Genomic DNA, 27375 nt, shown 5'->3' with positions numbered 1-27375 from the left:
ACTAATAAAATAGTTAGGGTGCAGTGTAGGGGAGGGGTCAATATACTGAGTTAGATAGAGAATTGGTTTTAAGATAGAAAACAAAGGGAAGCAATAAATGGGTCAATTTTGGGTTGAAATGCTGTAATAAGCAGAAATATGTGCAATCCACTTTGACAGAAAAAGTAAGTAGGTAGAGTATTTTTTAAATAGTGCAAATTTAAAAATGTTTTTTGTTCAGCCACACCTGTGTGTCTTTGTGATAAATCAAGGAATGTTAATTTTTAGGTTTACAAGTAATTAGGACAGCTATCTGCATACTGGACTTGATTACAGTAAGTTTTGGGAAGAGTAGAAACATCACTCCAATTCCATTCAACCTTGGTAGGACCTCATTTCAAATATTTTGTAGAGAACTGGGCAGTGAAAGGGCATCAGATTAACTCCTGTTATATGAATGTTTCCAATTAGGCAGACTAGGCCTGTACTCTTGATGCACCATCAATAACTCCAAAAGACTGGAAGTAGAGTAAATACTGAAAGGCTTTTATTAGCAGTAAAGTGTGACCTCCATCATGCTGAGTATCTGCCCCTGGACTGAGGAGGAGGAGCAATGGCGCAATCGCTTTTATTCAGGGGTCTGTGGGAGGAGCCACAGGAGCAGTCAGCAGAGGGGCGTGTCCAGACAGGTAACCCAGTTACAACATATATATATGGTTCACCACAACTCTCTTGACTTTAGGAAAATGAGAAATGGCCTCGTAGAAATGGACAAAATTCTTCACTGGGCATGGACAGAGTAGTTGCAGTGCTGATATTTCTCCTGGTTATGGTGTCTAGAACCAGGAATCATAGCCTTGAAATAACAAGTTAGCCATTTAGTAAAGAATTGGGAAGAGATTTCTTCACCCAGAGTGCGGTGAATCCTTGAAATTCTTTGCTCAAAAGGGCTCTTAAGCACAATTGCTGTGCACATTTCAGGCACGGGTCAGAAATGAGCTCAATACAAGAAAATGAAACTGAAGTAAGGGATCAGATACAATTTTAATAACTGACAGAGTAGTCACACGCTGCCTGCCTCTGCTTCTTATATTCTTATTTAAATGGATTTCTCTAGATGCATGTCACCCTGTAGTGAATAAAAAACTTCAACTAATATTAGATTATTTGAAACTTAACTCATGGATAAATATGAGAACTTCCCACTGTCTCTTCCCACACCAAAGAAATCTGCTTCAAAAACTGCACCTAGTTTGGCAAGGAACTGAACATGTTTGCACTAAAGCACACTGAAAATTTTGCCTCCATTGGGAAAGATCATGAAAAATAGATCAGAAGAAAATTACTGCCAGAAAGTGATTACTTTACAAGGTCTTAAACAGGCCGGTTTAAGGAGCGAGAAAGAGGGATTTTTAACAACTCACAGTTGGTGGGTTTTGCAGTCAGCAGGATACTAAATGACAAGAATGCAGTTGGTGGTTTGCAATCTTGACATAAGCCTGTCAATTTCCAGATTAAACCCAAATGTGTCAAGCAGCAATTGGTAACCCACACACAGGGAAAGGCAACTAAATAATTTAATTTAATTGCTGACTAAAGATAATTATAATTGCAGATTTTGAATTTAACCTGCGGGCATGATTTTGTGAACCCAGAAATTCTCCAATCCTGCCAACACCCATACATAGTTTGACAACTCCTAAGGTTCAGACTCAGTCCACAGGCTCCACTTTCCTATTCTAGAGATTGCATGGAATGCTACAAATCATTTGGGCCAGTGCCATTGTCTTTTTTAAATCTGGTGCCACTGAATCAGGCTTCAAAGGCTTCACTTGTGTCAGAGGCCTGCATAAAACAAGATGTTAGATATCTTTGCATTTGAAGAATGCTGATTGATTTTTATCTCCTGTGGTTAGGCTCACATGGTTGGCCATAGGCACAGTTGGAGCCGGGCCTTGGATCCAGCATTTGGTACAGGGCTTGGAGTGATTAGGGCCTTGCTGGCAGTTAGACTCATGTGGTTGGGTGTGTGAAGGGAGAGAACTTTGGCAGCCAAGCTGTCAGTCTGATATTGTTGGGGAGGAGTAAAGAAGGGTCGGTGGGTGGTGAGGAGTCTGACATTTGTTGAGTGGGGAAAATGGAGGAAGGGAAGCCAAGAAGGAAGATAATATTGTCTGGGATGGGAGGGAGGACAATGAACACAGGCACATAAATCAGAGGCCAGGGAATGGAGGAAGAGCAGGGCATTGCAGGGCAGTAGTGGAAACATGAGTCAGAGGCTTCAGATCGCATAGACAATAGACAACAGACAATAGACAATAGGTGCAGGGGTAGGCCATTCAGCCCTTCGAGTCAGCACCGCCGTTCACTGTGATCCTGGCTGATCATCCACAATCAATACTATGTTCCTGCCTTTTCCCCATATCCCTTGACTCCGCTATCATTAAGAGCTCTATCTAACTCCTTCTTGAAAGAATCCAGAGAATTGGCCTCCACTGCCTTCTTAGGCAGAGCATTCCACAGATCCACAACCCTCTGTGTGCAAAGGTTTTTCCTCAACTCCGTTCTAAATGGTCTACCCCTTATTCTTAAACTGTGGCCTCTGGTTCTGGACTCCCCCAACATCCGGAACATGTTTCCTGCCTCTAGCGTATCCAATCCCTTAATAATCTTATATGTTTCAATCAGGTCCCCTCTCATCCTTCTAAATTCCAATGTACACAAGCCCAGTCGCTCCAATCTCCAATCTCCAATAGGATGCATTATGGGGGAGAAATCACTAGGACTGTAGATATGCTAAAGATTGGATTACTAGGGATCAACATGTGCTTAGGAGTTAGTTTTATGTCAGAGGAGTTGGGTGACAAGGATGAGGACATGCCTTTTATTTACTTTGGAGTTCTCCAATGTTGGTGTTAGAGGAATAATACCAGTTTATTTCTCTAACAATCACATATGCCACTTAATGTGGTTCATGTGCCAAATGGCGTGTTTCAGAGGGGACTGCTGCCATTTCTTTCCAACTTGGTTTAAAAGTCACATTGGGTCACAAGGCTGGCCTGCAGCAGAAAGTGCCTGGTTAAAGGGTCATCTCATGTTTCACTCATGAAGTCACTCATCAATTGTATGTATAATGCAATTTATGACTGAATTTTCAGGAGGCAGAGTCAAGCACCATCTTTTGTTTGCAATCAACAAAAACTTAACATTCAAACAATGTACATCTACTTGTGTATCTGCCTCTTCCTCTTACTTGCAGTAATATGCGGTAAGTTATCTCTGTGCATTCCTCAGATTCATGCAGTGTTAGCTAAGATGCTCTTCTTTTCATTTTGAAGCCCATGACATTTTGCTCCATGAAAATCTCCACCTACTGGGGGCAATAATGTGGCAGTAAGTGGGAGTTCTAAAATGTGTAAATAGATGATAAAGGGAATTACTTTCTTATCATCATTTCCCCTAGGGGATTCTTATATTTTTATCCTGGCAATTAGCTGCTGAACACACTTCTGCATGTCAGTGGGTGTTGAAGAGCTAGGATTGGGTTTCCAATGTTCTATTATATATAAAGGTCTTGGTGAGGTTTGCAGCACTTACAGAATTGTTATGTTGAGTTTTCCCTGCAGTTGGCCATCCATTCCATGGACAAAGCTAACATCACAAAGTCATGTTATATTGTAACTTAATGTTTATGAGCATTCCTTCACCCTCCCTGTAGATGTTTACAGTGTAATTCAGATGGAGTCAGTGCACAGTCATTGTGCTCACTCCTCTTATGGATGATCGAACCCAAATCAACCCCCAGCCCTGAACTGGAATATTATTGAAGTGGCTTAGTTAAATTTCATCCAATAAACAAGAGGCCTAAAATAAAAACTGGATTCCCACCTGTCTCAGTACTGCTCACTAAGATACTGTCAGGAAAACATTTCTTATTGCAGTTTTCTCTTAAAAAGCAGATGGACTTTTGAACTTTCCACCCTAAACTTTTTTGCAATAACATGAGGAACAGTTAGTCAAGTAACACAGTCCTGAAGGTGGTATGACAGAAAAAATAGCAATGATTGCTCTTTAGCAATGTTACAAGTGATGGATATTTCACACCATTGGCTGGGAGCCCCCTCTACTCCCAGTTCACTGGGAAGTTAATGTATTTTCACAGCTCAGTGAAAAACACATTCTTGCTATGTACAGAGGCCAGGAAGGATAAAGGCTAAATACATAGCTTGCCCTTGGTTAGCTGACCTCAATTGTGGCAACACAGAAGCTTTTTCTAAAGAAAGCTTTATTTCTTCAGTCAGGAAACAGAACATTAACCACTGTGTCTGCTACAGTTTGGTTAACAGAGACCTCTGGTGACAGTACAAACATTTTAATAGATGGTTTAATTCTGCTGCCATGACCCCACTCAAAAGGAATAATTCACTATAAGAACTCTGCTGATGCTCACATTCAGTAATTGTTACTACAAACTGCAGCAAACAGGCATAAGGAGGAAATGCAAAGTATAAAAACAAAATTTAAACCATACCTGTTTAGTTTTCTTTTATTTAAGCTTACGGCTGCAAGATTTTTTAATGGAATGGTCGAAATAATATTGAAAATCATCCTCAATCGTCCATTTTGTGCAATGTCAAAGTCTAGAATAATCTACTTTAATGTGTTTAAAAGTAAATAGTACAAATTGGCCTCAGACAGGGGTATCGCTGCATAACTGAATTTGAACAGACTAATTAGGATTGTGCTGGTTTTCGCATGAAGCATTTATCCACCAATAAGTAGGTAGCTTCAATATTTAGTTATGAAGTATGAAGATAATTGTCACATTCCCAATCATTTATTGTATTCAACAACAGCCTCATCATAAGAATTTCATCCACTCAAATACCGATGTTAGCTCAAAGGAATCTTATTTGTAATGCATAAAGTCAAGCTTCTCACCTTGCAAAATTTCTGAAAAATTATAGAATATTGATTTGTGCTAATCTACTTCTCCAGCACAATTTTAACTGCCAAATCCAGGACCAATTAAAATGGAAAGATGACTGTATTTACATTGATTTGATTGGCAGATCAATCCCAGTTTCAGCTGCATCTCCTCTATTACTGCAGCCAGTTAATGAAATTTTACATTCTTCCAAAAAACATGGATGACTAAAGATTCAATTTCTTGATAAACTGTAAAATAATATCTTTGTGCAATGCAGTATGTTAATAATGGACTGCTCTGCTGCTTTTTCAATTACGCCGTAATTCCTATAGATAGAGGTATTTTTGAAAGATTTAGCTAATCCATGCAAAATATTTCAAGGTATGTGCATTGCACTTGGCTAAACAAATTAAATAAGTATATGCAACTTGACTGTTGTTTCCATCCTGTTTTAAATTTTCATATATGAATTTAAAGGAAAGTAACAGTTTAAAGACGTTTCTATATAATGACTTTCAAATATGGTATTTGTAATTTATGAAAACATCATGATGCAAGAAAGTAGAACATTTTCAATTTACACATTGAATGTAGAACATTCAATATTTTTTCAGATATTTAATCTTTGCTTTTTCATTTTGAATAAATGATTCAAGAATTTAATAATCTTCAAGAAAATCTTTACTATCCTCTTGCATGGGATCCGGGATCAGCCATGATGGAACGACGGGGCAGACTCAATGGGCTGAATGGCCTAATTCTGTGCCTATGTCTTATGGTATTATTTTCAGGAATGAATATTTATTCCCTCCAATTTTCCTCTTCCCCATTGCTCTGAAGATGCAAAATCTTTGCTTTGATATTAATTCTTGGTTTGCCTCTAAGAGAGTATTCAAGCAATAAAATGGCACCCAGGAGCAAGTACTCTGGCCCAGTTTGCTCTTAATTGTTCAATTAAAGAGTTTTCACTGCTGCCGTTGCTGAAATTAACCACGCAAAAACAGGCTAGGAATTGAAAAATAGGACCAAACATAAATGGGAAATGCAACGATGTAGTTCAGCAATCAGAATCTGGCACATCTCTAAGTCATAAGCCAACTGGAAAGAAATAGTAGAAAGGAAATATTTTCCACTGAAAACAAAATAATGCATTTGCTAGATATCTGAAATAAACCAGAAAATGCTAAAAATGAGGGAAGGTGTTAATGTTTCAGGGCGATGACTTATCAAGCAGAACTGTTTTTTTTTCCAGAAATTCCAATGATATTTTTAGGGGCAGGCAGATGCTTTAATGGATAAACAGCATAAAGATATTACACAAGATCTGAGAAATGGAATTCTGCTGATAAGATTCTTCACATCTGTTTTTCGTAATTGAAGCCTCTGGGCAATTTCCATAATCAGTTGAACTAGCATATGCTATAGTCAGTGAAGCGTGGGTTATGAGCAAATACAAAGGATTAGAAAAAGTACAGGATACCTGAACATATTGAGATTTAAGCAAGAATCTTCACAGAAAGAAGATTGGGAATATGAAAGGATTAGGCTAATAACTTTAGGCTTCCAGTTACTTACTTCAAAGTAATATGGACTAAAAGAAACTTGATAGAGATCTAGAAATCATTAAATAGCTGAAAAACATTTCTGTTGATAGATTACTCCTGTTTAGCATATTTGTGATGATCTGAGGAATATGAGTGCAAACTATTGAAGACTAGGAATAGACTGAATATTGGCCGATCTTTAATCAGAAAATTGTGAGCCTGCTATATTTTGGTCGTAGCATGAATCCCTACATTGCTTTAGTGCAAACTAGATTGGCTTCTAACAGGGACAAAGATCATATTATGTACATGGTGAATGCCATGTGATTGTGTTGATTTAGTTTGATCATGTGAAGTGATTTTATTCTGCATTTTCCCCTTAAAGTATTCATTGATGTTAATTTTTCTTTGGGTTTGAGAGAGGTGAAAAGAATGAGGGAAGAAAATGGTCCTGAGTCTTAGTAGTGAACCAGCTGATTTCTACGTGCCTGGGATTTCTGTATGTTCCTATCAGTACATAAGAGAGAGCCTAAATCTTTAAGAATGCTGTAATAGCTTAATGACAGAAAATAAATATATTTTATTTCTGTGGTAGTGTAATCAAAATGAAGGCCTCAATTGGGAAAGGGAAAAATTCCAGTAATTGGGATAATTTAAATGTCTAATTTAGTTTAGCAAATATGATTGCAATCTCTATCGAGCAGGCTGATGACAGCAGATTTCCTTGACAACCCATGGAAGAGCTCACCCTCTTCAACCTTGAAATACTAAAGCAGCATTCGGCTAGGCACTTAAGAGGCAGCTTTCAAGTCATACGTGATGTTGAAAGTTAGGGTAAGGTCTGACTTGATAGACATCATCACTGTGTCTACTGGATCATAATTGTAGGACAGATTACAATCATCAGCAATGAGATCAAACACCTCCTCACCAACTTCTCAGGGATTGTTGCATACTCACCTGCCAGTGAGACCCGTGCTTCATTGAAAGGGATAAAGAGGAACTAGAATCCTGTATTACTGATCATTTCATGAGCACATGTGAACAACCATAAAAAAAAGAGTTAATTACAGTATATCATTACATCTAACATTGAATGTTCATTCAACACTGAAATCTTATGATCAGCAGTACTTGGATAGAGTTTGTGCATTAGTTTAAAACACCCCAGGTAAGTTTAACTGGTGGTAGAGTCTTTTGAATGTTCAGCAATATGCTACACAGCATGACTTTTGCTGTCTGAACATGGCAATCATTATAGTGAAGCTCCATACACATGAAGTTCAAGCTGCTGTGGAGCTCTCGCACATCATAATTCCAGTTTATGCCTCATCATGGCTGATACTGCAGGCTTTTATCTTGTGATTATCATGCTGCTGTTTGTGAGGGTTTGTTGTGTGAAAGCAGACTGCCATGATTCTCCAGGTTTAAATCATGGACTCCATTTAAAAAAACATATTATTGACTTGTATAAAGTCAAGCCACATTTAACCCGACTGCTAGCTTGATGGGTAAAATGAAAATGTTTATTTGCTGAGTACTTAGGCAGGAGACATAAAACCTCTTGTTAAAAGATATGAACAAAAACATCCTCAAATTTTTGTCTTAAATTGTTCATAGAATGTAGTGATTGCTGGTAAATCTTGCTTCCTTTGTCCATTGTTTTTAGCATTTTACAGATTGCTTGTCAGATCATTTTGGAAGGTGATTATACATGAACAACATTGGTAATCTGCAGACGAGACCAGACAAGGATGGCAGATTTCCCCTCTCAAAGGACATTAGTAAATCAGTTAGATTTTACTAACATTATGGGCTTAAATTCTTTAATGTTTGGAATTTGAGTTAATATTTTTAGATCAATGGTCCAGTCTTTAGGATCCTGGTCCATTAATTTAACCATAATGTTCCCTTACCTCAGGTAACTTGGGAAATAAAACAGCTTGTTAAAGAGAAACTCTCATAGATTGCTATGGAAAGAATCATCTCCTGTTGAGAACAGTAATGACTATAATCAAACTTCAATTTGAAATAACTGTTCTGATCGTATCTCTGTGGAGCAAAGAACGGTTAACTTGTCATTCTAAAAATTTACGTAGCTAGACGATCATTAAACACATAATTTGAACCGTATTTCTCAACTTCTAAGCAGGGGTTGATTTTTGAAGATTAATCCAAATAGTTTTCTTATTAATGGTAAACTTTCTCAAAGAAGTCACCAATGTTAAAAGCATCTAACTTCAAAATGTTCTTTAATTAATAAGTTAAAGCTGCAAACTCATGGCAAGAGGAATAGAAATGTAATATAAATACACCAAGTAAATTAATTTCATATTTCAATCAAAACTAAAATTTTATTAGAAAAATGCATTTATCCAGTGATATAGATAAAACTATGATGCAGAGGAAGAAGATTTATATACAGTTGTCACCAGTAAATACCTTTGCTTTCCTTAGAAGTCTCTGTAGCTCATGTTGAGGCAGCAGTCCATGGTTTTTGACAAAAACAGGCATCTCTGGTGGCCAGTGCGTCTCATAGTAAACAGTTCCATGGATCTCCATATATCTGTTGATAACTTCCAGATACTTTGCCTTCCCCTGAAAGACAGAAATGAATGTATCAATAGGCATATCTAAACAAATGATCTTAGACTGAATAAAGAATATTTGAACAATGAGGAGCCACAAGCTGTTTTTGTATTGTTCACACAGAACACCAGTCAAACCTCTCTGCGGTTTAACTTTATCATGAAGTATGTGTTTTAAGCAAACATTTGAATGAAAACTATATGGAATGAAATAAACTGCATTAAATATGTTGACTTGTATCCCACATCTGTTGTTGTAGGTTTGAGTATAAAGTGCAACCAGTACCTGGACATTTGTGTAGTTGTTTAAGTATTTAAAATATTTTTCTTAGATAAAGACTAGAAAGTTAAAGTGGTGGCACTTCATGATTTTCATATTTGCGGTATAAAATACGAATAGCAAACATGTGTTGCAAGCTGACCGCATGTTATAGCATATAACCAATAGCCTGCATGGACACACTCACAACTATTTTCTGAAGTGGTTTGTGTGTGCTTGGAGTTGCCAATTAGATTTAGTGACCCAAGTTTAGATGAAGTTCAATCATGTAGTGAAAAAAACATTATGTCTGCCTGAATTCCAGTTCACAGAACTTCTGCAGGAGATTTTGGAATCCTATACAAGATGGCGGGTGGGTATATAGAGTTTAATGCATTGCTTGATGCATTGATAGAAAGCCGGAATGCAGAGACTGCTCAATGCAATACTGCTCAAGGCTTTGTGAGAACCTTGTAGTCCAGTTGTTCCAATATCGAACTTCAGAATGGTCCAAGGTAGAAAAGAGGGTACTTGTTGGGATAGGTCGGTGTATGGTTTGAAAACAAGTTGGCTACTCCTTCCAGTCATGCAGGACCACTATGTGCATCAGATGTCTGTATTTGAGGTTCTCAACACCACTCTCTCTCTCCACTTTTAGTGAACATGAGGCAGAGATTCCCAGGAGTCCATGGGAATGCTACATTTTTTGAAGAGGATTTAAGCACGTCCTTGAATTATTTCTTTCAATTGCCAGGAAATTTTACTGTTGTTGCTCGCTGTATGTTGGTTGTATGTTGTTCTGCTGAACATTGTAAGCATGCCATGTTGGCAACACTTGTGGGCTGCCCCCAGCACATCCTGAGATTATGTTGATATTAACACAAATGAAGCATTTCACTGTATTTTTCAATGCACATGTGATTAATAAATATATTTAATCTAATCTCCTCCTGTGACATAGCTCAGAATAGAGGATCTGTTGTGGGAGCATGGTGTCAGACATGCAAGCATTGTGACTTACCCAAAATTGCCAATTATCCATGACTAGGACCACAATGTTGGAATGAATCCCTTGGATGGGCTGCTGTTTTTGGTTTTCCTTCCCTTTCAGAGAATTTGTATTGTTTTGTGAACACGCAATTAGTGCTTTCTTTCCTTCACCTTGAGGGTTCTGCTATTGTTAGTATGGCTCACAAATCATCTAGGGATCATTGCTGCTGAGTAGATAACAAGTTTTCTGCCATGACTAAAGTCAATTGACCAAAAGCTATGCTGGTGTTTTGAAGGAAATGGTGAATCTCATCACATAGTGGATAACAGTCACACACACTGATAATTTAAAGGAGGTGGGGGTGGAGGGAGGGCTGAGGAAAAGTGAAACATTACAGTGTCATGGTCCGGTCCGTGAAGTCCGCATTCCAGTTCACAGTCCGGTCCATCGACCCTTGCTCCAGGTTTTCCTGTCCACCCTGTTTCTGTTTCTGTTGAGCACTAACTGAGGCAGCTGATTCTCTTTAGGGCTGGCTGCATAAATACCTCGAGAGACCAGGGCGTGGCTGCTGGATTGTTCTTGCCCTTACTCCTTGTATCCCTTCCCCTGCCTTCTGTTTCCTCACCTGAAGCCCTGCTTTGTCTTGCCGGTAACTCTTGCCTCATTTTGCTTGTAGTCTTGTCTTGGAGCCACCCTGTACCTAGCTCCCTTCCTGTTCCTTTCCTCCGCCGGGAAAGTCAGGCCGTCTTGCCGTTACCCTGCGGTTGGTTCTGTTTCTTCCTGTCCCTTGCCTCCGTTGGGTAAGCCAGGCAGTATTGCCATTACCCTGCGGTTGGTTCTGTCCCTTCCTGTCCCTTGCCTCCGTCGGGTAAGTCAGGCTGTCTTGCCGTTACCCTGTGGTTGGTTCTGTCCCTTCCTGTCCCTTGCCTCTGTCGGGTAAGCCAGGCCGTATTGCCGTTACCCTGCGGTTGGTTCTGTCCCTTACCTCCGTTGGGTAGAGATCTGCGCCCTGCCCAGGTGATCCGCGCCCTGCCCAGGAGGAGCTTCAAGACTCCAAGCCTTAAGTCTCTGGTCTCAAGCCTTGTCCTGCCTGCCAGCCAAGTCACGTCCTTGCCTAGTTCTGGGGTCTGAGCCAGAGGCAACAACCAGGTTCTGGGTCCTTGTCCAGTCTCTGGCTCGGAGTTCAAGCCCTGGCTCCTAGCTCTCTTGTCCAGTCCTGTTCCAGGTTTCCGGTTTTCTTGTCCATGTCCTAGCCCTCACCCTGTATCCTAGTCCTGTCCTTAGTACTTTAGTGTCTGTGTCTTACACTTGGGTCCGTTCCCAGCCACCACCTTATGACATACAGATGATTTTTATCTGCTTAAATGTTGAATCAAACTTTATGCTTTTGTATAGAATTCCTGAGGCTCATTGAGTAGAAGATATATTGCATAGTGTCATCTGTATGGGAGTGGAAAAAGAACTCACTGGACCCACAACCATTCACTGGCTCTGAATGATTAGTTCAGAATGAATGTAGAACACATAATCTGGAACATTGTAGTACAGGAACAGGCCCTTTGGCCCACAATGTTGTGCTGAACTAATTGAATTAGTAATCAAATGCACAGTTAAACTAATCCCTTCTGCTTACACTGGATTTAAATTGGCTTTTTTTGACACCAATCAACAAAAAAAGATTATTTCGTGTCAAAGTGAAAACTAATCTCTACAAAGTGATCTAAATTAATTACAAATATAAAACACAGAATATTTATTGCATAAGTATTCACCCCCTTTAATATGACACACCAAATTATCACTGGTGCAGCCTCTGCCTCTTTGATCCTCAACACAGCTGCCCCCCCCAGGGTTGTGTCCTGAGTCCTCTCCTCTACTTCCTTTACACCCCACATCTGTGCTGCCACACACACCTCCAATCTGCTGATCAAATTTGCAGATGACACAACACTGATTGGCCTTATTTCCAGCGGTGATGAGACTGCCTACAGAGATTGATACCTTGACACAGTGGTGCCACGATAACAACCTCTCCCTCATTGTCCAGAAAACAAAAGAGCTGATTACGGATTACAGGGGGAATGGAGACAGGCTTGCCCGATCACCATCATTGTGTCTGCAGTTGAAAGAGTGAGTAGTTTCAAGTCCTTTGGTATACATATCACTGAATATCTGACCTGGACTGTACACATTGGTTGTGTGGAAAATAAAGCACGGCAGCACCTCTTCTACCTCACTAAAGAAGTTTGGCATGAGCCCCCAAATCCTCAAGACCTTCTACAGGAGCAGCATTGAGAGCATTCTGACAGACTGTATCACTGTATGGTATGGGAAATGCACCAACCTTGATCGCTGGACACTGCAGAGAGTGGTACAGAAAGCCCAGCACATCTGTGGATGTGAAGCTTCCCTCCATTGAAAACATTTACAAAAGCAGGTGCAGAAAGAAGGCCCGGAAGATCACCAGGGACACCAGTCAACCCAACCATAAACTGTTTCAGCTGCTTCCATCTGGCAAATGGTACCACAGCATTAAAACCAGGACCAATAAGCTGCAGGACAGCTTCTTTCTACAAGCCATTAGAATTATAAATTCACATGTCTGTACTTTGCGATGGAGTCACAACGCAAAGATGTTTACACCCTCATGTTGTGAGATGGATGTAAGATTTAAGTAAATTCAAATTCAAATTCAAATTCAATTGGTTTTAGAAGTCACATAATTAGTCAAATGGAGATCTGTTTTTGGAGACCAGAGTGCAGTCAAGGTGCTTCAATTGATTGTAGTAAAAATACACCTGTATCTGGAAGGTCCAACTGCTGGAGAGTCAGTATCCTGGCAAAAACTACATCATGAAGACAAAAGAACACTCCAAGCAACTCTGTCAAAAGGTTATTGAAAAGCACAGGTCAGGAGATTTATACAAGAAGATTTCCAAGTCACTTTTCCAAGTTCCAAGTACAATTAAGTTAATCATCAAGAAATGGAAAGAATATGGCACAGCTGTAGGTCTGCCATCCTACAGCAGGCCATCCTCAAAAACTGAGTGACCATGCAAGAATGGGACTAGTGAGGAAGGCCAACAAAGAACCTATGAAACTCTGGAGGAGTTACAGGCTTCAGTGGGTGAGATGGGAGAGACTGTGCATACAACGACTGTTATCAGCTGCTTCACCAGATGCAACTTTATGGCAGAGTGGCAACGAGAAAGCCACTGTTGAACAAAAATCTTACATGAAGTCTCAGTTCAAATTTGCTAGAAGGCACGTAGGAGTCTCTCAAGTCAGCTGGAAAAAGGTTCAATAGTCTGATGAAACCAAAATTGAGATTTTTGGCCATCAGACTAAAAGCTATGTTTGCTGTAAGCCAAACACTGCACATCATCAAAAACACATCACATCATAGGTGTATGCCTCACATAAAGCAAAATTAAACTGATCATATCTGAGTTAATCCCTGGCTTTCACATGTGTTTTTTTCCCATTAGGTTTGGAGTTATAAAACATAACATTACCCCCTACTACAACCCGTTGCTTTCATATCTTTTCCTAATCTGCTTGCATATCTGTTCCTCAATGTCCATGGGCTATTGGGTGCCCGTACTGTAGTATTAATCCCATCAGAGTGATTGCACCTTTCTCCCATTATTGATTTCTGCCCAAGTAGACTCAGTGGATGAGCTCCCCATTAAATCCCCTCTGAGCGTGGCTGTGATATGGACCCTGATTTTTACAGGAGAAAAGCAATGTAAATAGAAAAGTGCACATTCACCAAAGAGGGGGCAGAGGTGGAAAGGAATAGGAGGAGGATGTTGGTGTTACCCATTTGGAAGGCAGGAAATGGCCCAAAACTGAGTGTATCTCTGGCACACTCACAGAGATTATTATCTGCACCTTTCATAAGGGATGTATCAGTAATATGAAGTATTGGAGTTCTAGAAAATATGTGGAAGATGTTGGAGATTGGTGATAGTTGGCAAAGATGGAAGGAATCAAGGAGTGTGTTATATTTGAAGAGTAATGACAGAAAATTTGAAGGTCAGAGGTCAGTATCGATGGAAAGAAAAGCAGTTGTAAAGTCAGGCAACAAGATAACCAGAAAAGAGGAATGCAAAATGGCCAAACTTCAAAAATTAGAACAAATATATCAAGAAACATTTTTTTTCAAACTGAAGTAGTGGAAATTTATTTTTTCCCCTAAAGGCTGAGAATTCTGTTATGAAAGGTTATTACAGGCTGGTGCCAAGTAGATGGAGATAAGAATCAGACCCAATTGAATAAAGGAACAGACTAAAGAAGCTCAGCAAACTGCTCCACCTCCACTTTTTCTCTTAAGTAGAAAGGATTATCTTTAATCTGTAGTTTAGCAAGATTTATTATGACATTTAGTTATGAAAGTTAATTTCTGATGGAATATTAATAAGCCAAACATGAGATCAATAAAGCTTTAGACACAAAAGTTTAAGCATACTAATTGAATTGTAATTAGAAAATCAGAAATGAAACATCTTTATATAGACAACAGCAGCTGCAATTTATTGATCAAGTATTTTAAGTGATTTTTATTTACTTTAAAAATTATTTTTCTATTTAATATTGTTTGAAATGCTTTGTAATGCTTGTTTTGGGAATGTCAGAGACTGGGTCAACTGATTTGGTTATGATGCATGAGACACTGGCCTTGTGAATCCAGTCAGGAAAGCAGAAGGAAATTGGGTATCACAGCAGCAAACCCAGGCAGTATGAGCAAGATCAATACATTAGATTATGTACTTCTATTTCAACTGGATTTTGAATGGCAGGACAGAAGGAGAGCTTCCTTTTTCTGGTGACATCTTTCTTGACCCACTAAGACACCATGTGCTAAGGTGTTACCAGAAAGCATTACATTAAATCAATCTTATCAATATTAAAAGAGATCTATAAGCTTCTCTTTGGCAGGGTGCTGCCACTCAGATAAAGGGTGAAAATTTAATTTTACCACTGCATACTTCACCATAACCAATCATCATTCCATAATGTTATAATTTACCTGCAATTCTCTATCCAGAATGTAAATATGAAAACCACTGGTAATAAGCAATCACTAGATTAGACAAATGGTACTCAAGTGTCATGAGGACAAAAAGAGTGCATTGGCAATGACTTTTCTACAGTTGGGATTAATGTACCTTATAAAGGTGGAGTCGGGAAGCTTTGCAGCTAACATTTGAAGAATTGTCTTGGGAATCATGGCAACAAAATTGGTGATATTCTGCTGATACTGGTTATGAACTCTCCATTGTAGTTCATAATAACTACCCGGTTCCCTAAAATTGAGTTCTGCGTCATCTTCTTCTCCTAAAGCAGTTCCATAGGGTGGAAGATAATTATGGTCTAGTCATAGAAATTTGAGCTATTCTACTTTGAGTGATCAGGGGCCAAAGATTCCAATGAGTTAGTGAGGATATATCTTCTTTTTCATGAGGAATATACGACCATCCTTGAGTACGTTCTCTATTCTTCTAGTAATTTCTTCATTTGACGTAGCTTGGGAGTTTAGCAATAGGTATCATAAACTGCCATTTAGCAACTGATTGAGTGTAATCAGAACTTCAAATCTTTCCCAGTTCTGATAGCCTGAAACATTAACTCTTTCCATACCTGATGTGCTAAATATTTGAGCATTTCCAGCATTTTACATGTATGATTTTTGAATTTCAAGATTGAAATAAGATTTGATGCAATAAAAACTACCTTGCTTCCTTTGGGATTGAATGTCCACAATGATCACAAGATCACAGCCTGCATATCATCATGTTGCAGCATTTCATTATACGACAATGAATTTCTGAGAAGACATATGTGAGGAAGTTTGTTCATAAACTATCTTGGTTAATTAAATTGAAGGCACTCATATTGTTAGAAAAGCCCATGTACAGTGACTGATACTGCTATCTACATTTTATTTTGGATTTGTCATATGTTGAAGGTCTACTGTACCTCTTGATAGACTGAATTCACATTGTAATTCTGAGTGAATAATAATAATAATCATAATCATAATAATAGTAGTACTTTTTTGATCCCAAATGGGAAATTATTTCATTATGCAGCAACATTTAAAAACACACTTAGCAATAATAATAATACATAAGTAATAATAAATATAAAATAATATTGTTATAATAAAGTACAGAATAATAATAAACACAATAATAATTTACCAATGTTCAATAATAATGTATGAAATAATAAAGCAGAGACTATTGTACTATGATGTGTGTTCTCCTGTTGCACAGATATGAATTGTTGTATATGCTTATTGCATTTAGAAGGAACGATTTTCTGTAACGATCCTTGTGACAGTGGAGCTGAACGAACCTGTTCAAAAGGGTGCTCTGCTACTTATTCAGTAGGTCACGGAGAGGATGTGCCAGATTGTCCATAATGGATAACAGTTTGTTTAGTGACCTCCTCTCCAACACTAAATCAAAAGAGTCTGGGTTGTAGCCAAGGACGGATCCAGCCTTTCTGATGAGTTTATTTAGTCTTTTTGCATCACCGGCACTGATGCTGCTCCCCAACATAAAGCCGCAAAACCACTCACTACAACAGACTGGTAGAAGATCTCCAACATCTTGCTGCACTCATTGAAGGATCTCAGCTTCCTTAGACGATAGGGTCTGCTCATCCCCTCCTTGTAAACAGCCTTGGTGTTGGTTTTCCAGTCAAGCCTGTTGTTGAGGTGAATTTGTACTCCTCCACTACTGTAACATCTTCTCCCAGAATGTACACAGGACTTGTCACAGTCCTCTTCCCCCTCAAATCAATCACCATCTCTCTGATTTTGGCTACATTCAGGAGCAGGTGATTCCTCCTGCACCGCTCCACAAACTTGTTAACCAGTCCTCTGTCCTCTGCCCATCCCATCTCTGATGCACCCAAACACCGCAGAGTCATCAGAGAGCTTCTTGCAAGTAACGTCTTAGATTTGTACTGAAAGAGGGATGTTGTATAACCATGTACGTTTCAGTATAGACAGCAAGTTCTATCAATATTCTCTAAGCCCGGTGCTTAAAAATATTTATTATTTACTCCACCTAATAACATGGCCTCGAAGTTTCCAATTCATTTTGATAGAAGAGGCTAGGTCACCACTCAGTAGTATAAATGATTTATCTTACAAAGGTAATCTATTATAGTACGTGTCTTGATGCCATTAGTGCATCAGTGTGTTGCTTTATTGTCTCTGGAGATCTCCTTTAAAGATTTAGCTACAGTATAATGACAATCTGATACCTGTAATTTATTCCTATTGTACACAGCCATTAATTAGAAAGGTAGGAACATTAATAGGTCATTTACGCTTTATGCTTATTTCACCAGTCAGTTGGCTGAAGACAGACCTGTATCATAATTCTGTGTTTTCACCTTGGTTCTTTCATTATAATGCCCTTATTTGGAAAGAAGAAAACAAATGAACCTTAAAGATTTCCAACTGTCTATGACCAAAGGTCTTTTGGGCAGTAGGGGATGAAATTTCTCATTTCCACTATCAGTTGGGTGGGCAGAGAGTCCATTATTATTCCATGTTGTTTTAGGTGACAAATAAAGAACATTTGGTACATCCATATGGAGATTTGAAATTACATTTTACACAAATAATCTCTTATCTCCATGATATAAGATCAGCCAGATTGGGGCGCCACAGTAGGGTACCGGTTAGCACAAAGCTATTACAACTTGGAGCACTGGATTTCAGAATGGCGAACCAGCACTAATAACAAGCATGAAGAATGCACCGATTTCATTTTGATTTGACCCCTCACTGAAACTGCCCCTGACCATCACTCTCATCCCTGTAACTTTAATTTCACATCTCTTCAGATATTCTTCCAACTATCAGTTGGACAAGATTATCTGGGTTTCCTGTGATTCTGTGTTAAATATAAGCCCCTCTGACAAAACAAAACTCACCTCTCATCTTGCCTCAGGCTTACTGATTTTATATTCTGCCTAGCCATCCCTTACAAGTCAGAACATTGTGCCTGCTTGTGTATTTATTGAATTAGATCGAATAAAATGATTTATTGAAGACTTCAAACATGTAAATATGTTTCAGCTGTCACTGCCCAATTCATCTTCCTCTCTTCTAGGGGACAATTCTCATGTTATGGAATAAATCACGCTGTACATTGATGCTGAAAATGTTTTATTAATCGCTAGAATGGTTCGTCTAAAAGCAAAATAAATAAATCCAGATGAGCTTCAAGTCAGATGCTGCAAACACTGAAGAAGAGAGGGATGACAACATGCACTGAATGCTGGGAACTCTTAGCAAGTCAGGCAGCTTTTATAGAAAGAAAAACAAGTTAACATTTCAGGTTGAATATGTTTTGTCAAAACATACTGCCTGAGCTACTGAGTGACTCCAACATTTTCTGTTTTTGTTCCAGCTATCTGGATTCTGCAGATTTTAAAATTTTCTATTAGAATTACAGAGAGATATATGGAAGCAAATATTTCATCATTTGAATGTTTGTATTTTAATTAATAATTTATGAACATTAAAATTAAAATTTAATCAGTTATGACACAGTTTGATTGACATATTTAATTATGAATGCAAAGCAAAGTTACAGCATAAGTAATTTCATTAACTATTAACAAATTTTGAATTACTGTAGATGCTAATGATTAATTTCATAGTTGTTTGAATTAGCATCATTTATAATAGATTATATAAGCACATAGTAGAATACAGTAATTAGGTAAGAGACCTATAACATGTTGATACTGCTTATAAAGCACAAGTGATGTATCTCACACAGACAAGGCAGAGATTGGCAATGTAGCAACAAACTGGTCCCTTCTTAACTTCTTAATGCAACCTGTGGTTTACAAGACAAGTGAGTGGTGTCACTTTACCTGAAAGATGCAGTTGATGAATATTCAAAAATTCAGCGTCATATGGGTAAAGCAGCGTGGTTAATTGTAGATGCATTCATTACCTACTCCTCTCCACTACGCTGCACAGGTAGAAACTCTATATGCTTATTTCAAATAACATTTTCTGGCTGCACAACCCCTCTTCACGACAAAGAAGCAAGTTCATAGGAACAGCATCTGCTCTATTCAGGTCCTCATACCCTCATCAACATGAGGATACTATAGAAGAACTGCAGCAGTCACAATTCACATCATGTTAAGTAGTGACAGTCAACGATTGTAGTTTCCTGCATCAGCCACATTCAAAAAACAAATAAAGAATCGAGAGCTTAATATATATATGTAATAGGAATATGGGGAGTTATAAAAATGTGTGATTAATAACTGCAATAGCTCTGACTACAATATCACAAATGAGTACAGCTTTCAAAGTATATATTTTGTGCTGAATATTACTCTGGAATAGAAATGCATTAGACATCCTGAACACAAAGTCTCAGTGATCTCCCATACGTGATTATGGATGGGTAATTTTGAGGAATTGTAAGTATTTCCATCCTGAAAGGATCCAGCTACCCAAGTTAATTTCTACAGTGACCTTGATATCAACTGAGAACGCATGGCTTGTTCTACACTGAGGTGGCATTTATTGCTGCAACAAGTGTCAGAGGACATCTTTGCTGTGAAATTGGTTCTTATGTACTGATCCTCATTGTTCTCCAGGTTGGAGAATTGTTCTCTGGGCTGATATAACCTGTTGCTGCAAGAACTTCCTCCTTTCCTTCTCATTTCTCTTTCAGTATGTTCTTTACTATGTGCCTACTGCTAATTCACACACCAGTGCTTTATTTCACGGGGAATGTCCACTGATACAAATTTTTTTCAACAGAAATCATCACTTTGTTGCAAGTGGTGGATAACCAGTTCAAAAAAACGTCTGAGATAAAGGATTGCATTCTGTTAATGATAATTCAACCACGTAAGGTTAAGAGAGGGCACTTATCATAACTTTGAGCTTAAAATGGCACTTTTGTTGTCAAATCTGCAGATGATCATAACTCAAGTCATTGTCCACACTCTTTCAGATGTTCACATCGCAGGCGTTATCCTCTCATCAACACGGCATCATCATCATCATCACTATGTGCCGTTTCGTATGATGTGGGAAATCATTGTCTTCCATCTGTACGACCATGATTGTTCTTGGAAGATGTTTCTACAGATGTGGTTTGCCATTGCCTCCTTCTGTCATACAAGATGGGTAACCCCAGCCATTATCAATACTCTTCAGAGATTGTCTGCCTGGCATCAGTGGTTACATAACCTTGACTTGTGATATGCACTAGCTGCTCATACAACCATCCAGCACTTGCTCCCATGGCCTCACATAGCCCTGATCAGGGAGCTAAGCAGGTGCTACACCTTGCCCAAGGGTGACCTGCAGGCAGGCAGGCAGAGGGAAGGCACGTGTTGCACCTCCTTTGTATCTCCATCCACCTCCCCAAACAACAGGACAATCGGCGCATAAGTGCACAAAACATCCATTGGAGCTCCTATTGCACTCAAAGGATCCAAGTAATTGATGTTAAACATCCCAATTTTTGAACAAATGACTATTAAAAGGTACTTTTATACCTATTGCGAAGTAATATTTTTGGTTGCTTAGTAATGTGCTCATTTAAACTGCCAGCTCAAGTTGAAGGGGAATAGGTAGAGCTGAACAGTATGGAATTACCTGGAAAATCGGAAACACAAAACCTGGTGTAGAAACATAATTCAGTAAAGTGTATTATCATTAAGGAAAGAACAAGTGAGATCCTAACTTGGAATTCTGGAATTAAATTTTAAGAAGAATCCATTATGGACTATTTATAGAATTGCATCCGGCAGTGTCTGGGGTGCATCTTGTGGAGATATTTGTTTGATGATGGAATTCATTGGAAGATAAATTAAAAAAAAAGAATTGCATCCGTTCAGTTTTGGGTTGAAGGTATTTTCTCCTGTTTTAAACTTTTGGGATTAGAATCTTGCAGACTACACATGAGAGCAATACACTTATCATAAAGTAATAATACATTTCTCCTACCTTCCACATATTAGGATCCTTTCCATAGACAACTGCCATGTTGTTGACCTTGCTTGATTGGATCGCCTCTTTTTCAGTCTCATTCAGTATCTCAGCAACAAAACCCATAAATGAATTGTCAGGACTATGTGCTATCAGGAGACAAATTACACACATTCTATTAAACAGCAGATGTACAGATCTTAAAAATATGTTGAAACAAAACAATGAAAAAAAAGACAATTTACAAGATTATCTAATTTTTTAATAATTTTCTCATAAAATTGCAGTTAAGACAAGAATGTTCATTCTTTGTATTGAAAAACTGCAGGTGCAAGAAGTCTGAAACTAAAACAGAAAATGCTGGAAGAACACAACACATCAGATAGCAAATTATTTAATGTTTCAGGTCTTTCTAGGTATCCTGTGTAACCTATCAATGTTTCTTGCATTATTTGATTTTACTTCGGATATTCAGCATCTGCAGATTTTTTTATATTTTCACTTATTGCATAGTTGATTACCTCTTCCCTTCCAGGAATGTCAACCTTCTCCTGTGGTGTCTGACAAGACTTTTGTCTGTCCCTTTTGCCTTATTCACCCTCAATAGTTTCTCTTTTCCCTGTATTTTTCTGTAAGGTATTAACCAAATCTCACTCTTATTGCTACATTACTTTCCTTAGCAAATGTCAATATATCAAATTCGTCTTATGTGGATTTCTACTCAAACAACACCATTCACAATTTGAACCCACTGAAGATTAATGTATGGTCAAACTCTATCGCATTTTTTGAGACTAATCTCATTATCGCCTGAGTTTATGCATTATGTCTTGTGTTGGCATATACATGCTCTCTCTGCAACAACACTGACTCATTTCATCTCAAAGGTCTCGTGGTCCATGGTTACACTTTATTCTTCACTACATTTGGTGCTGCAATAGATGACTTATTTTCCTTTCTGGTGTGAGTTCTGATGAAGGGTCATGGACTTGAAAGGCTAATGTTTCTCTGTCCACAGGTGTTACCTGACAGGCTGAGATGTTCCAGCATATTCAATTTTTTCCATTTTATTTGGTGGAATCTGCCTTTTATTTTACACCTTTTTTCACAGAGGTATATGTATTTTCATGCTGATTAATAAAATATAACTTCCGCATTTTTTCATGCCAAAAAATACATTCCATGCATTTTTAAATAATCAATTCCAAAAAATTAATTAAAACTGAAAATATTGGAAAGAATAACTCAAGCAATGCATATGGACAAAATAAAAGACTGAGTATTTCATGTTGATGTCTTTATATCAATAAGTTCTGCTGAGTACTTACAGTATTTTCTAATCCTATTCTACATTCCAGCGTCTGCATTATTTTGCCAAAGATATAAAGTCATCATTATTTTTATACTGCATGAGGATACACGTTGGACTGAAGTGACTGTTGCTGTGCTGTAGAACACCAGGATTTTAAGTTTATTTGAATAACTAAATCATATTAAATATCCAACAGGTTTGTCTGGAAGTCTGGACAAGTTTACTTGACCAATCAAAGCTGTTATGTGAGAAACATAAGGTACTGAGCTGATGGTTCAGATCATCCATTGAATCTACTTCCTCAGCTTTATGCAGTCAGAGCTTAAAAAAAGTGAAGGCAAGTGATCTGTAAATTAATATTAACTTTCTTATGAACTTATGCAAGTTGAGTGTGGCATTTTAAAATATTTTATTAATTTTATTTCAAAAATCATTTTGAAATGCCGGAACAGTCCTCTGAAGGTTATTGGAAGACCATCAGGGCAGCTTATGAGGTAACAATCTGCTGCAGCAACTTAGTGGGTTGAGCAGCATTTACGGGTGGGGTGGGTGTTTGGAGAGTTTGGGGTGGGGGGAGGTGGGGGAAGAACTGTTGATGTTTTGTGTCAACATCCTGCATCAGGTCTGGATTCCAGAATCTGCAGTCTCTTACGTCTCCATTGTACTACACCATAGGACATTTCAACTTCATTTCCATCATCTGTCTTCCAATTGTCACTCATATGTCACAATGAAGCATGTAAATACTACAGCATTGAATCTCACAGGGAGTTGCTTGGTCACTAAAATTATGTATGAATGTGGCATCTCTAACCAGACATGTGCAAGAAATGGGCTAATTACAGTACATGTGTTCCGTACCTCTGTTAACTGGATCGAGAAAAGAGTAGAAGTATTTTATCAGCTGTTCTACGACAGTAAAAATTCCTGTACAAAACACACATATTACTGCTAGATTATGACAGAGCTTTTTGTGCTCACTTGACCTATTAGTCATATCCTTTTAGTTTCAGATCGGACTGTGAACAGAAATAAGAAATGCTGGCAAGTGCTTATCACAAAAGCCACAATTTTAAATTGAAGTAGAATTGCCTCTCAAATACATATTCAAACAAAAGGCTAATATGAATATATTACTGGGCAAGTATCAAAACCTGAAGGTAAATATCACCATCTCAGTCAGGAATTAACTAAATATGAATACAAATTTAGTATCAATATGGTGAGCATGAAACTACTGAGTTTTAGAGTAAATCCACCTGATTCACGTGCCTTTCATACCTCTCTTGGTTTAGAATGCTGATATACTAATACTAATGACAATGACTCTTAGCTGTCTTCTCAAATATAGCAAGGAATTCACTTCAGTTGAGTGGCCAATTATAGGTAGATAATAAAAATTCAACCTTTTCGTTGATTTCCACATTGCATGAATTGATAAATGAAAATGGAAGAGCTGGTCTAATCAATAGCCCAGATATTCTCTTTCCTGTCTGATGTTGGAAACATTGAAAATTGATTGAGACCAACTTTGGAGCCACTCAGTTCTTTCCCCTCTGGCCATAGTATCAGTGTCAGAATTGAATTTCAATGTAATATATACCACACAGAAAAAAAAAACCTCAAAATGATTCCTCAGACAGGATTATTGTGTGGTTCAGATATGTCCACATAGTTGGAACACCAACTTTATTATTAACTTGCTGTACCATTATAAAATACACTCAGTGGCCACTCAGTATACCTGTATGCTTGCTCGTTAATACAAATGTCTAATCAGCTAATCATGTGGCATCAACTCAATGCATCAAAGCATGCAGACTTGGTCAAGAGGTTCAACTATTGTTCAGACCAAACATCGGAACAGGGCAAAAATGTGATCTAAGTGACTTTAGCTGTGGAATGACTGTTGGTGCCAGACGGGGTCTTTTGAGTATCTCAGAAACTGCTGCTCTCCTGGACTTTTTTCATGCATAACAGTCTCTAGAGCAGGGGCTCCCAACCTTTTTAATGTATGGACTCCTACCAAGGGGGTTTGTGGAACCCAGATTGTGAATCTCTACTCTAGAGTTTACAGAGAATGGTGCAAAAAAAAAATACAGTGAGCAGTAGTTCTGTGGGTGAAAACACCTTGTTAATGAGAGAGGTTAGAGGAAGATGGTAAGACTGGTTCAAGCTGACAGGAAAGGCGACAGTAACTCAAATAACCACACATTACAAAAGTGATGTGTGCAGAAGAGCATCTCTGAATGCACAACTCATTGAAGTCTGAAGTGGATGGGCTATAGGAACAGAAGACCACAAATATACACACAATGACCCCTTTATTAGGTAGAGTAGCTACAAAATGAAGTGACCGCTGAGTGTACATAAGAAATATAAAATAATGAAAGGGGAATTGACCACTTGAATTCAGTGGTTTAACCTTTAACTGGGATAAATTCTTCTGAAGGAGAGGATAGGAGAAACTATTCAGTGGGTCGATAATAAAGATAGCATTATGATCACTTTTGGGGCATGTTTTGTTGCTGTTGTTGTTGCCTGTGTTCTGCTGAACATTGAGAACATGCTATGTTGGTCCAGGAACGTGTGGAGATACGTGCAGGCTGCCCGCAGCTCATCGTTTTGTTGTGTCATTTGTTCATGCAAATTGTACATTTCACTCTATGTTTCAATGTACTTGTGATAAATAAATTAATCTGAATCTGCCCTTCTGATTTTATTGTTCACTTTCAGTCGATCAACTAAACCAATCACCATCATAACGGCAGTAATTCCTTCCACAGCAATGTCCAGCACAGGAAGCTTAAACAATTTATTACCAGCAGTAACAGTAATGCTCAATGCCATTACTCTGTCAGATGAGTTGATACTTTTTGAGGCATTTTTGTCTTGCTGCAAGTATTAATAATAAACAGACTACAGATTGTCCCATAACACTATATGACAACTAAATAACAATGTAATCATTTCCTACCTCCCTAGAGAATCAACAATTTACTTACAAGAATTTTTACAGGTTTTAGATCCTGCTAATGTTTTCGAATACATCTTCTCTCACAAACTTAAATTCCAAAGCTTTGTTTAAGCTAGCCCTCATCAATCTTAGTCATCATTTAGAGAAGTAATCTTTTTACTGAGGAATACATTTAATACTTCATGAAGATATTATCTGTTGAGTATATTCTATTGACCTTTGTTTCTAGTCCACATCATGATTATAATTTGTGTTGGATTTGCAAATATCAAGGTTTCATCAAAAGAAAAAGATATATGTATGTTAGAGTATTTTAACAGTGATTTATGATAGCATAAAGTAGCAGATAAGTAGAACCTTCACTTAATAATGGATTCAGCAAATGATTATATTAAAATAGCAATGTATCTGTGTTTAATCCCATGTGTTGGGCAACCCTTTTAAGGTGGAGTCTTCATTCAAGGAATGGCCACTAAAAAATTCTTGTTTCCAAAAACCAGACAGTTGTGAATTGTTCACCCCATTGCACTGAAATGGAAGTAGATATAAGTAGCTCTGTTCCTCATACAACTTCTAATAAAGGCTGCAAATATATAACTGACGTAATGAAGAGCCCAGCCATATTAGACTGGAGCTAGTTTTGATTAAACTCAATGTTTTTACAGATTTTGAAGTACAGATGTTAATGCATGCAATAGACTGAATAGAAACTGACTTTTAAACATCTAACCTTCATACTATGGAAAGGGATTTTGCATGCTTCTTTGGGAAAATGTGAACAATTAGGAAACAGAAGGTTGGCATCACAACAAGCTTGCTCCACAAATTGATGCAGAACTGACAAGATTTATCGATTTGTAAGTCTTATTTACAGTAGATTGCTCCGTTCATTGTTGCCACAGGCAGATATATGTAGTTGCTAAATGAAGCCCAGAAGCCTAAGAGCCCACTTAAATGAGTTACACAATCTCTTTGACAGCAGCAAAAATGGTCAGTTCTTTGAATTATTTTATCTTTGTATTTTTCCATGCATTGTTATATTTATAAGGCGGCATCTACACTACTTCCTCATAGAACCACTGATAATCCACTCGATGGATCTTTCAGCTGCTGCTATGAAACTTAACATGCCATGATGAAGATAGAGAAGGTAAAACAAAAGCTGTGAATCTTGGAATACTGAAATTTCCCTCTGAACTATTCTAATTTCCCCCAAGCTATCTACAGGTTGTTGAAAGCTACACAAAACCCTTTTACTGTACGAAAACTTATATGGAATTACAGTTGAATTGAATTTCCGTTGGAACTATTATTGATTAGATGCCATAGTTTTGTGTACATAGCCTGGCCTCTTTCCATTATTCCTTCTTACATTCACTGTTTAAAAAAAAACAATAAGTCAAATTTCAAAAGCAAAATGCCACAGGGGTCTGTAGAGTCTCCAGTTGAGAAATTGGAGATGGAAGAGAAAAGCAACTCTTTTTAAAAAGCAGAATCAACTCAGGTAGTAACTGGCTATGAACCCCTTGAAAGAGTTTGTTAATTCATGCTACAACATTCTGAGGAATTTAGCAATGCTGCATTACAGGTTTTGGACATTTTTAACTGTGCAAAATTCTGCAGGCCAGTGGTATCCCAGAATAGTATTTTTGCACAGAAAATTTAAATATCTTGGTTCTCTTGACTTAGTCAGATGATTTCTAGAATTAGCAGATTTTGCAAGGAAACTCTCAGAATTTGACCTGGGAAGACGCTGCAGAAATGTTGGCATTTACACTACATATGAGGGGTAACTC

General features: G+C 38.1%; 1 protein-coding gene across 1 annotated transcript in view; it reads right to left on the bottom strand.

Annotated features, from left to right (window-relative positions):
- Positions 1–27375, bottom strand: part of LOC140187101 (alpha-1,6-mannosylglycoprotein 6-beta-N-acetylglucosaminyltransferase B-like) — a 919793-nt gene that overhangs the window by 68595 nt on the left and 823823 nt on the right. Inside the window, exons 11-12 of the mRNA XM_072242054.1 lie at positions 21309–21439; positions 8896–9051 (exon numbers count right to left, since the gene is read on the bottom strand). Of these exons, the coding sequence (XP_072098155.1) occupies positions 8896–9051; positions 21309–21439 (287 nt within the window). The remainder of the gene's footprint in view (positions 1–8895; positions 9052–21308; positions 21440–27375) is intronic.

Source organism: Mobula birostris, chromosome 24, assembly GCF_030028105.1.
Source record: "Mobula birostris isolate sMobBir1 chromosome 24, sMobBir1.hap1, whole genome shotgun sequence".
Taxonomy (NCBI): domain Eukaryota; kingdom Metazoa; phylum Chordata; class Chondrichthyes; order Myliobatiformes; family Myliobatidae; genus Mobula; species Mobula birostris.
The sequence above is the reverse complement of the archived record's forward strand: the minus strand, read 5'-3'. Positions and strand labels throughout refer to the sequence as shown.